Source organism: Amphibalanus amphitrite, unplaced genomic scaffold (assembly GCF_019059575.1).
Source record: "Amphibalanus amphitrite isolate SeventyFive unplaced genomic scaffold, NRLGWU_Aamphi_draft 000690F_arrow, whole genome shotgun sequence".
In the NCBI taxonomy this organism is placed as follows: Eukaryota; Metazoa; Arthropoda; class Thecostraca; order Balanomorpha; family Balanidae; genus Amphibalanus; species Amphibalanus amphitrite.
The window spans coordinates 339387-352008 of NW_024882184.1; the positions used below are offsets into that span (position 1 = coordinate 339387).

Sequence of the window (12622 nt, forward strand, 5' to 3'; positions counted from 1 at the left end):
TACCCCACACTACCCTATTCGTAGGTTGGGTCAGGTCAGGTCAAACAGCAGGTGTTACTGGGATTTTCACCGCATATTCTAATTAGCCACTTACCACAACTGAAAGTCCCATTTATCCTGAAAAGTTATCTGACCTTGGGCCAGGTCTTCCGGTATCGAAAAACCGAAACATACGTTTTGTAAATCAAGTAACTTTTTATCAATTCCTGAAAGTTTCAGAGCTATCAGTTGAGCTGTGACGAGTTGTGCTATAAGTTGTGACGGAGCAGAGAGTTGCCGTTTTTTAGATATCTGAAAAACAGCAGTGGTGTTCAACTCATCCCCAGTCCGGCGCGGGTTGAGAATAGGTTACGCAACAAAAAATATTCGTATTTAACAAAGGAAGTGCTGCAGCAAATTTTGACCTTTAGAGAAGTCGGGTATATCTCATCAAGATGCGAGCTCACCTGGCATAATCTTGCACCTCAGCATGCTCCCAATGAAGAGAAGTTTGAAAACGTACATTCAATGGACCCATAGTTATACTGAACCACCATTTTTGAGTGACACGATGACATCTGACAACCAGAAAGAGGTCACAGGTTACAGACTATTGGGGTCAGAATCGTTGTCCTGCTTCCTAGATGGTGCTTCTTTAAATAAAAACATGACAGCTTTTGTTAACCCGCGCCCAGATGGGGTCTGCCGAGCAACGCGGTCTGATGGGGGGGGGGGGGCATTTTGGCCCCCCTCAGATCTCGAGAACCACGCAACATAGCGACAAGCGGTAAACGGTGTTGGATAGCCCCAACGGGGAACTACCTTGTGACCCAATTTCATTGACCTCGGTCAAACCGATGACGTCACAGGTCAGGTCAAAGGTCGAATTTTCACCGTTTACAGGCATTTCAAGAAATGCGTTGTAAAATCGAGTAAAATGCATTTCATTGAAAATCATCGATGGGGAAATGTTCTTCAAACACATATTTTGCTATTTGAGGTCACTGATACCAGGTCAGGTCACAGAGGTCAGGTCACTGGGGGGTCACAATATGAAGGTGTCGTGTGATACATGTTTTATAGTCCATTTTACATGACAAATGCGATTATGTGGGTCAGACAGACTTTAGGGCCAGCTAAGGTCACGTTTTGGTCAAGGTCAGGTCAAGGTCAGGTCAAGGTCAGGTCAAATTAGGTCAAATTTCAAAGTTGATATTTTTGCATAAAATGGGTATCGATTCGATGCAGCTCGTCACAGGGAGTTCAATGGTGGTCTCCGTTTTGAGCTACGAGGTCTAGAACTGCTAAACATTGAGTTCAAAAATTTGACGTCATCAATTTTTAACAGTTTTTTCGCTATAACTTGGCCAAAAAAGGAGGTATCGATCTAAAATTTGGTATGTATATCGAAGAGCGCAGGGACTATCACATATATACCGTTTTTTGAAATTCGAAAAAAATTGGAAATTTTTTGAGTTTTTCTAAAAAAATCAATTTGTTTGATTTTTGGGGGTCACAATCCCAAAATTTCGAAAATCCGAGATAGCAGTTTTGTAGCGCCGTCTTTTCTCTACACAACAACATAAAGAACTTTAAAATTGCTTGTTAACTGTAGAATTGGTGAGCGTTTCAAGATGTCATGTTTGTTTGCTCATTTTTACTCAAACATGACCTCAGTTTGACCTCAATAACTCCTGACCTGAGGTGACCTGTGACTTGAAATTCTGTGTGAAGGTGTCAAATTGATGCCCGGTAAGGTACCCAAAATTTGGCGGCGCTGCGCGCCGCCGTTTTCTCGCTATTTAAGAAAAATCACAGGGGAGCCAAAATGGCCCCCCCCCCCCCATCAGGGCGCGGGTTCCACTGGCTTACCGAAATTATTCGTGCAAATCTTTGAGGGTCAATTTCATCGGAGCAACAACAACGATACTTAACAGTAATTAAACCATCTAAAAGTTCCCCAAACAGATACGTGTACCTACTTATCAAATCAGTAATAACTAAAATCTGGATTGAACAACAAAAAAAGATATCAAAACGATATCCTTTCCATAAAATAAACCTAACATCAAATTGTTGTTGCTCGTTTCTTTGCTTCCTTTTTGCATGCATAAGATATTGGTATGCGGATGATATCATCAATAAGTACGGCGTAGTTTATTTCTGTATTTCCACCCTCATGACGAATGTGTCATAATCGCACGCAACTCAGCAGAGAACAAACTAATAACATTGTGTAGACATTTATGTACGATACGTCACCTTACTATTGAGGCCTGGGGATTTCCACCCAAGATCGTCAGCGTGATGCCTCAGCTGTTGTGCTAGTCGCACAATGCGTAGTTTGTCGTGCTACTTGAGGAAAACTGTATCTATGAGCACGGACGACGAGTATCCATATATGACAAGCATTTCGTCGGATTAGATAAAGTTAAGCACTGCGTGCTAAACTGTGCACGGAATTCCCTGCGGAATAGACACGGTGGCGTTTTCTTGCAGCTGTCGCACTGGACGAAGACCTGAATGCAACGCATGCTGTTATCGCGTGTGCTAAGCACGGATCAATCACTCATTCTCAAACTAGGAAGTATATTATATAAGCTTCATTCTAGTTAAGCCTTTGCGTAGGTACGATTGTGCATGGAACAGGTTTCTGCCGGTAATCAATATCAAATTAAAGGAATCGTGCCAAATGCTCAGAAACGGCTGCCAGATCGAATGATATGTATCATGACGTGACCAAAGGTTAGCCTTCTGATCTGACCGGCATTGGCTTGATCTTAACCTGAGTTAAGACCACCTTAACCCTCGCCGGACCTATTGGTACGACCGACATACGCGCCGGCCGAAGGGGGGCGGGTACGACCCCCCTCGCCGTTTCGCTCCTGGTGGAGCTAGCGCGTCGCAGAAAAAACCAGCGTGTGCGCCGTTACGAGACGCAGAGATGGGTACCCAATTTTAAGGTCCTAGGTCAACCGGTGACCTCTGAGGTCAGGTCAAGTGCCCCAAGGTACGGTTCAGTTTTTGGTGGATAACTTCGCAAAAAACGGTCGCAGAGCCGCGATTTTGGCAGCATCGTATTCGCCTCGCTCAGGCGCGTCGAATGATATACTTTTTGTTTGGTTCAGGTCAACTTGGGGTATTGACCTCAGGTCAAGGTCAGGTCAGCACCCTAAGGTCACGAAGTTGGTTGAAAGGGGTCATGTCGCATATCATTCAATTTGGCAGGTCTTCCTGAGTCCATTGGTGGCTTTCTCGACTCGCTAGCTCAATTTGATCAAGAGTTATTGACGAAAAACTAATATGACCTTGATGACGCCATAAATGACATCACGCAAGGTCAACATTGCAAAAGTGACGCATCTAACCTTGCAACGTGTGCATCAAATCACTATTCTGTGTGCTTGAGATAGTTGGAGATCGTTCCCGGCGCCAGAATAGCAGTTTGAATTTTTCCCCGTTGACTTATAATGGTGAGGTCACGAAAATGACCTGACCTCATATGACCTTTAGGAAAAATCCGAGATATACAAGTTGTGAGACTCATAATGGATACTAGACCTTGCAAGTTTCATTTCCCTGTGACATCTCCTCTGGCAGTGAGGGCGTTGCGAAGTTGCGACATCTAAAGACCGTGCAGAGGCTCACTTATGACGTCATAGGTCAGTGACCTGACCTGACCCAAAAATGCAGTTGGTGTCAAAAGATCCGGCTTGAATCAAAGGTCAGGTATGCCAAGTTTCAGCTTTCTATCGCCAGCGTGTTCGGAGCTATCGCGAAAAAACACTATGGGGGCGGCACCCGCCCCCCCCCCCCCCCTCCTCGGCCGGCGAAACCCTCGCCGGCACGGGGGTTGACGCACCCCCCTCATCATCATCATCATCATCATCAGTTTATTGAGGTCTCCAGTAAATGGCTTTTCAGGCCTCTCGTCATACATGATACAAACGCAGTAAAATACACTATCGGTAAGAACAACACAATGAAAATATAAATGTTAAAAACGTGAATACGGTTAAGATTGTTAAAAGTATTGACAGTCAGGTTCAGCTATGTCCCACGATGCACTTGGAGGCCATCTCTCGATTCCATGTGCACACACTTCTATGGGGGAAGCTGCGCCTGGCGCGCTCAGTGGAGATACGAGGGACTTCGAGCTGGCCTCCACATGCGCTCCGAGTGCGCCGGTCTGTTACGTCCGAGCGGCGCTGCACAATGTGAGCTAGAGCCGGCGGCACGTCAGATGAGATCAGCCTATCGATGAGGGCCACATCTCGCTTCGCCAACATGTCCTCGAAGCGCGCCCATCCCAGAGCTCGCAGAGCTGGGGTCACATGCTCCCGTCGGCCCAGTCCAGTGACGACACGTACAGCGAAGTTGATCGCTTTCTGAATGCGGTGCTTTTGGGAGGCAGTACAGCCTCCCCACACAGTACAGCAGTAAATAATGTGCGGGAAAACTAACGCCTCAACCAGCAGCTTCTTAGTTTCAAGCGAAATCTTGTGTCTCAACTTGGACAGACCGACGAGAACATAGTAGCAGCGGCGCGTTACCTGCGACACATGTTTCTCCCAAGTTAATGCAGAATCGATATTAACTCCGAGAATTTTAGCAGATGAAGAGGGCTCAATTTCACAGTCTCCAAATGTGATTTTCATGTCAGATTCACACTTTTTCTTGGGTGGCTTAATGATCAAAAGTTCGGTTTTGCTTGGATTAATTTTGAGTCTGTTTTGGGTAAACCACTGCAGCGCCACCTTGAGGGTATTTTCAACGCGCAGTTTGAGAGAAGCCAGGTTTTCGGCCGAATCACAGTCTAAAAATTGCACGTCATCAGCATACGTAACTTGTTTTCCGTGAGTCAAATGAGTGCCCAGGTCGTTAGTAAAAATCAAAAATAGCCTCGGGCCCAAAAGGGACCCTTGAATTACGCCATGTGTCACCGGCAACACTCCACCACCGCTACCCTGAATTTTCTGAGTTCTGTTGCGCAGCCAATCGTCGAACCAGTGACTACTGACACCATACCATCCCAATTTAACTAAAAGTCGCTCATGTTCTACACTATCGAAGGCGCGAGATGTATCAGCTGCTAGCAAAGTAGTTACATGGCCAGCCTCTGTGTTAGCTAAAATAGTACTAATAGAGTCGATCAATGCAGTTTCCGTCGAGTGTCCTATCCGAAAACCATGCTGGTTCTCGCACAGTACGTGATTCTGGTCGAGGTATGGTGACAGTTGGTTACACACGCACTTCTCGCAAAGTTTGCCTGGCACACTGTTAATAGAAATCGGTCTAAAGTTTCCTGGGTCACGTCTATCACCCTTTTTGTACACTGGCACTACGCAAGCTTCCTTCCACCTATCCGGTACCTCCCCGGTCCGCAGCGAGCTGTTTATGACATGTAACAGGTGTGGACCGATTACGGGAAAGGTTGCCCTTAGCATTTGAACAGTCACTCCATCCTCCCCACAGGCTCGTGAACTACTCATTCCTCTGAGCGCCACCGACAGTTCAGGCAACGTCACACACTGCACCTTGAACGCGCTGCTGACTACACGGGGAGGCCGAGGTGATAGTGCTGCCCCCTGCGGCACGGCTGACAACGCAGCAGCGACCTCAGCGCCCGCTGCCACGAAGTGCCTATTCAGCCGCTCGGCCCATGCGGGGTCGCTCTGGTGCAGTGGAGCGGCTCTCGGTTCGGGCCTCTTGGAGGCGATGAGGTGTCGTCGTATGTCTGTCCATGTCTTGGCTCGCTGGTTCCGGTAGGACAAGGCGAAGTACTCGGAGCAGGCCTTGTATTGGGCTCTCTTCACCGCATTTCTGCTGTCTCTGAACGCCTGCTGTTTTTCTCCGTTGGAGCGGTCCAAGTCGCGGTCTTCTCTGGCCCGGTCTCGCCGCTCCATACACTCTCGCAGCTCCTCATTCTCGTGTAGCCATGGGCTCGGGGGGTGCTTGAGCCGAACGGTACGCAGAGGCATGTGCCTATCGATAATAGGCTGCCACACCTGGAGCCATGCGTCCCACTTCTTCGAGGTCGGTGCAGCGCTGTAAACAGAGTCCCAGTCGGCCATCAGAAGCTCCAAGTTGAGGGCGTTGTAGTCGACGTTTCTTGTGGAGCGAGCTGTGATGGTATGCGGGCGGCTGCGCTCCCGTCTGGCCAGTACGTCCACGGCGATAAGGTCATGGTCACTGAAGTTGCAGTTGACGACGCGGGCGTTGCTGGTGAGCTCCGGTCGTGACGTCAGGATGTGGTCACGACTAAAGTTTTTCGCGAATAACTCGCGTAAAAAGCGGCCGATTGCGACGAAACTTTTAGTACCCTCGCATTGATCCATTTTACACCAACCCTGAAAAGTTCATGACCCTGACTCAAATGACCTTTGACCTGTGACCTCTTTTCCGAGACCATGTTTGGCCGGAATCGCGATTCGGCGTATGTCGGCTCGCATTAGCCGCGCGTTTGCAGGTTTTTCGTGGTTTCAAACGTTCAAACATGTGATTTGATGCTGCTCCCATACATTAGGGTGGGTGTCAAGGTCACCTGAAGGTCAGGTCAGTTCATTGACCTTTGGTGACCTCGGGTCACCTCGGTTCACTTTTTCGAATTTTACATGTTTCTAGGCTAGTTTTTGGAGCTGAATTCGAATTTAGCAACCATTTGAACATTTACGAAGTAGTTTTGGTGCCTTCGTAACATGTTACGAAGCTGTCAGAGGCGGTTGACACGTATTACGAATACCCTTCACAACCCCTACCGGTTGACCTGACCTGACCTGACCCTACCTGGTCTAAATGCTTAAAGACATCATCTCTGATCAAAACTAACGCGATATTCGTGATCAGCACCCCGGAAAACCATAGGTAGCAGTTACACTTTACGACGTTACAACAGGTCCCGATTTTCCCGACTTTTGGGTCATTGACCTAATCTGGAAGTTCAACCAATGACCTAGGACCTTAAAATTGGGTATAATCGGCTTCCTCTCGCCACGGGCAACACGCTCGATTTTCCGCGAAGCTCTAGCTCAATCAGGGGGCGAAACGGCAATGGTCCAACGGACTCCCCCCCCCCCACTTTATCCCGCGAGTTGCGGGGGGGGGCGTTAAACGCCCCCACTTTTTTCGCCGGGCCATAGCATAAAAACGGCGTCCAAATTTTAAGATAGGGAATTGATTGAAGTTTATGGTGACAAAGTTTAAAAAAATTGGTCGGAAATTTTTTTGAGATATTGAGGTTTTAGTGACGTCACGATTTCTGAGCTTTGGACCAAAAACGGCATCTAAAAATCATATGAAATCACAGAATAGACATACAGACATGCCGCAAACGCCATTAGACTGCCAATACCATGAACAATCAAATGGCTATCTTCGATTATTGATTATCGTTCCGCATTTTCCAAAATCTTGAACTGAATCTTGGCAATTTCTCGTGACTACTTCACGACCATGATACATGCATTTCTTAGATTTAACTTTTTGAGCCAAACACGTACACATATGATAAAATGAATGTCACCATCGTGTTCTACGCCCCAAATTACCCATAAAACATGTGTCATGCAGGCTGCGAATATCAGTTTTGATTTTCGGGGATATGTGCCTACCCGGTTGACCTGACCTTGACCCTGGCCTATGCTTGACTGACCCCTACATGGAGCTGACACTCTTGTAGGCCTTATATGATGGATTGTGCACCGTTTTGACAGAGTTTATGACGAGAGGCGCCCATTACGAAGTTCTGAAGTCCATGCTACTGAAAGCCCGATTTCAGGTGTTTGACCTGACCTTGACCCGACCTGTGACCTCAAAATTTAACTTTAAAGTACTCATTTGAAGCATCTCGTCGCGTTCTTTCGTTTGCCGCCTCGTGCGTTTCGCTGCGCCTATTGGTTCTCGAGTTATCGGCTGGGGGCGTTTAACCCGCGACCTGGTGGGGGGCTATTTTTTGCCCCCTCCAGACTTTTCGATATATCCCCAGAACCGCTGCGCCGATCGTCACCAAACTTTCAGTACCCCCCGGACATCAAGTTTACACATTGTGACCAAAAATTTTCCAAAGGCTATGATAGGTTGGCCGGAAATGACGTCAGAGTGACGTCATGTTCTGCCGTTTTCGACCCAAAAAAGGGTTTCGCGGGAAGAGCTGTCAGGCCTATAGCTTTGCAAATACAGAAAAATGATAAGGACATAAAAGCTGTAGAATTGACAGGGCTACAAAACTGATATCTCGGATTTTTGAAATTTATGGATTTTGACCCCAAAAAACCAAAAATATTTTTTGGATATAATAATCGAAAAATCCAAAAAGTTTTTTGAATTTCGCAAAAACTGGAATATATGTGATAGTCCTTACCACCTTCCATCCACATACCAAGTTTGAGATTGATACCTCTTTTTTTGGCGAAGTTATAGCGAAAAAACTGTTCAAAATTGATGACGTCAAATTTTCAAACTCAATTTTTAGCAATTCTAGACCCAGTAGCGCAAAACAAAGACCACCATTAGACTCCCCGTGACGACCTGCGTCGAATAAAAACCCATTTTATGCAAAATTATCAACTTTAAAATTTGACATTTTTTGGCCTGACCTTGACCTGACCTTGACCTGACCTTCACCAGAAAGTGACCTAAGCCGTACCTGATAGTTTTATAACCAACACCATTGAGTTGGAAATGAAAAATTGGTCATAAAACATGCATCACACAACCTTAGTAAAGTTGGGCTCATGTGACCTGACTGTGACCCTTGGTGACCTGACCTGTGACCTGACCTGGTATTGTCAGTGACCTCTAATAGCAACATATCTACTAGGCAACTGACGCCCTATCGCTGATTCTCGACAAAATGCGTTTTCCTCGGTGTTATAGCGCATTCCCTAGAAGACCCGTGAACGGTGAAACATTTCATCTTTGACCTGAGCTGTGACGTCATCGGTGACCCCGAGGTCAATGAAATTTGGTTTCCTTCGACAAATTTGACAGGCCTTTTGAACACCGTTTGAATTTTGCGGATCCGTCCAGTAGTTTCGAAGATACGAGGGGGGGGGGGGCAAAAATAGCCCCCCCCCCACCAGGTCGCGTTATAAACAGACCCTACCAGGGCGCGGGTTAACGCCCCCCCCCCCCCCCAGCAAACGGTGGGTGGCGAAATACCCCAGCAACTGCCGGGTTATACACGGCTGTACGTTCGCGGCTGGAAAAACACCAATACGGGCGAGGGCTGCATGTGGCTGTTTTTATGTTTATGTTCAATGTAAACCATTGCAGTACCAATATGCTGCCAGTGGGTTCGTTGTTTATGGCAGTTGAAGGAAATCTTGGGAATTTGAGGCTGATTAACACATCACATACAATTTATGACTGACAATCCCTAGCCAGAAATGTTGTCATCCACCCGTTCACCCCACAAGCTTACCGCGCTCAGTGTTTGTCAAAGCTGCGGACCGCATTCTATCGGTATTTCCATGTGAAAATAATCAAAATCACTACCCCTAACCGACTCTGCGAAACTGCTTTGCACCGAGTGCCCTCGGGGTGGCTGGGAAATACGATGTCTGCAGCCCACGCATATGTGACCGTTCCCGGGCATGGGGTACAGGGAAATAATAAACCGGTTCCATCGGACTACCGTAGCCGCTAGTATATAATACCAGCCGCGAGTGAGACGGGCATCATAAGCACAGTCATTCGACAGCAGTAAGGAGCTTCCAGTCACAGGTAATTGTGAATGTGTTATAGTACAGGTGTTCCAGTGAGGATGAGGGTAACAAAGGCCAACCGCCGTCTGGGAATGTAAATATGACTTACAGCAAAGGGATGTAGTGTGAGCTATTTTTAGATGCGGTGGGGAGAGATATCGGCATTGTAAACGGTGATAATCTCCAGCTTTCAGCCATGAAATTTGCTTGTGCCCTTACCATGAATGAATTTTAATGGTTATTTGCATAGTTGAGTGTTTGGGGAAGGGGGGGGGGGGGGCTGCATTTCTTGATCGTATATATTCTGATCATTCGACATAGTTGATGCTTTTGAGCTACCATCTGTTTGATTTTCATTTTGTTTTATTTGTTGTTTCTGTTCATCGAGAAAACTTGGCTCAAGCCTCTGGCTGATGCATTGTATGGAAGTAGCTATCCGTTTTACCAATTTCCCTTTTCTTCTTATAACCCGCATTTATCTACAGTATCATGGATACACTTGACGTCGAAATCATATTTTACCCACCTTTTCCATCCGCCGATCTCTTATAGGGTCAGAAGAATATTCAATATAAGCCACTACAAAGCGGATAGGTATAGTATAGAATGTGGTAACTGGTAAGTTTTATTTTGCATTCACCACTAAGCTCCTCGCTGGTTTCCCAGGTCCGCAGTCATGAAGGTCGCCGTGGTCGTCTTCTGTCTGGCTCTGGTAGCCACCGCCAGTGCTCAGAGCTTCGGTAGCCGCCGGTTCCTGCGGCGTCCGGTCGGAGGAGCCACCGGGTTCGGCAACGCCGGCTCCACTCAGGGACAGAGCTCTGGCCTCTTCGGCGGCACTAGCCAGATCCAGAACAGCTTTGCGAATGCTGGGGTGAGTTGGAGGATTTTGACAGCAATTCGATTGCGCTCGTGGTTTTTCCTCATTAGTATCTTCGTTGAACCGCATTATCTCGGCTCACATAAAAAGCATAACAAGCGTGCCTTCTGTGTGACGTGGTAGCGCTCCTTTGCTTTCCCCTTCACGCTAATGAAAACTGCTATAGGTATCATTCAGACGGAATTTCATCGACTTAGCATACGCTGTTAAATGTTCCTAAAGCACACTTACGCACGCCAATGAAAGAAAATAGTCAATAGAACTGAGGTGTATTGTGTGATGCAGATTCGTAACGTTTGCCTTTGTTTCAGGGTTCTGCTTTTGGTGGTGGCGCTTCCTTCAACCGTGCCAACAGCAACGTGGGCCAGAGCACAGGGCTGTTCGGAAACCGCCAGTTCGCCAACAACCAGGCCACCAGCAACCAGTTCGGAGGCTAACAAGCCATGTCATGTCATGCCAAGTCAAGTCAAGTCATCGTATGGCATGATCGGCGCTGCATGAGAACACATGCATCGTCTCAGCAACTTTAGTTCATAATGAACATTGCAATATGTAGCACAGTAAAGTCAAACAAGCGGAAGATCAACTGTCAGTCATTTTATACTTTGTCTTTAGCACGGATAAATGTGATGTGACACATGCATGTATATTGTATGCAATATGCAAAAATACATAAGAAACATTATGGAAAGGCATTTTGGCGTTAACGTAAACCAGAGTTGAATGTAGGTACACTCGTGGGCAGGTTGATGTTCGAGTACTCCTTATCCACCGTGCTCCTATGGCTCAGCATTGGCAGCAGCCGCCTGGTACCGGTAGACTGTGCCGCTTCACTTACTTGTCAAGCGGCACAGCCTACCCACACTGTATGACACCGGTCTGGGTCGGTGGCTGGAAGGCGATGTGGGCCGCCTGTGACGTCAGCGCAGCGGTGAGGGCCGAGCCCGGAGGCATGGCTCGGGTCGGCGCGGCGCGGCGGCTGGCGAGGGCTGGGGAGTGAGGTGGGGTGGGATCACGGACCATCGCGTGGCTGGGCGAGTGTGGTTAAGTTTCGCGTCTCCAGGTGCCAATTGTTCCACCTAACAATGGCGCTAAAGCATTTGTTAAAATACCCTAGCCCAAGACAGCGCCTATCATCACACTTGCTATGCGCATTACGACGCACTTAAGCGTGGCATTGTGACAGCCGACAGAACTAATGTCACACGTGCATCGAGGTGCGGAGCTACATTATTTATAACAAATAAGCGAAGGCCTTGATTGAGCTGCTTTGTGTCTATTGTTTCGCACAGCAATCGTCCAGAGACGTGGGAACTGGGGTTTTTGGATAGCGCGGCAGCCAACGCCCCAACCTAAAGCAAATCTTACTGTTCCTCTAATATGTGGTTGCATCCACCAATAGCAAACCATTCCAACAAGGGGCAAATAAGTCGCGCACCCGGGACGGTCCGAGCCGGGCTTCACCAACCGGTCACCCTACGACGCCAGCGTTCATTCACTGAGCTACCGAGACCAGTGACCACCCTCCGCGGTCAAATGCGATCAAATGTCACACAACTGTCATTGGCGGTCAGCGGGCGAATGTCATTTTGTTTTGTGCAGCTAGGGATCATTCTCGGTAGCTTAGTGGATGAACGCTCGTGTCGTAAAATGTCCGGTGGGAGGAGCCCGGTTCGAACCCTCCTGAGTGCCCGAATTATTTGCTCCTAGTTGAAACGGTTAGCTATTGGTGGCTGCGACCACATATTAGAGCAACAGTAATATTCACTTTAAATTCGGCGTTGGCTGCCGCACTACTCATAACCTCCAGTTCCCACGTCTCTGGACGTTTGCTGTGCGAAACAATAGACACAAATCAGCTCAATCAAGGCATTAACACTTATATTTTATAAACAATGTAGCTCCGCACCTCGATGCACCTGTGACATAAGTTCTATCGGCTGTCCCAAGGTCATGCTTGTGACAATGTCATGTCATGTGTGTTCACACACATGACCCACGTGAAAATGTCATGCTTGTGCGTCGTAATGCGCATAGCAAGTAAATGATATAGATGCTGTCT

General features: G+C 47.5%; 1 protein-coding gene across 1 annotated transcript; it reads left to right on the forward strand.

Annotated features, from left to right (window-relative positions):
- The first annotated feature begins 9651 nt into the window (after positions 1-9651).
- On the forward strand, positions 9652-11251 carry LOC122364676 (nucleoporin nup189-like). Its single transcript, XM_043335286.1, has 3 exons — positions 9652-9702; positions 10350-10554; positions 10872-11251. Exons 2-3 carry the CDS (start codon positions 10360-10362, stop codon positions 10995-10997), a joined length of 321 nt encoding a protein of 106 aa, XP_043191221.1. The 5' UTR covers positions 9652-9702; positions 10350-10359; the 3' UTR covers positions 10998-11251.
- The last annotated feature ends 1371 nt before the right edge of the window (positions 11252-12622 follow it).

Bases quoted from the DNA above. Each gene is read 5' to 3' on its own strand.
- LOC122364676 (XM_043335286.1), top strand. From the start codon at position 10,360: ATGAAGGTCGCCGTGGTCGTCTTCTGTCTGGCTCTGGTAGCCACCGCC. The intron at 10,555-10,871 runs GTGAGTTGGAGG...CCTTTGTTTCAG, and splicing joins ACAGCTTTGCGAATGCTGGG to GGTTCTGCTTTTGGTGGTGG.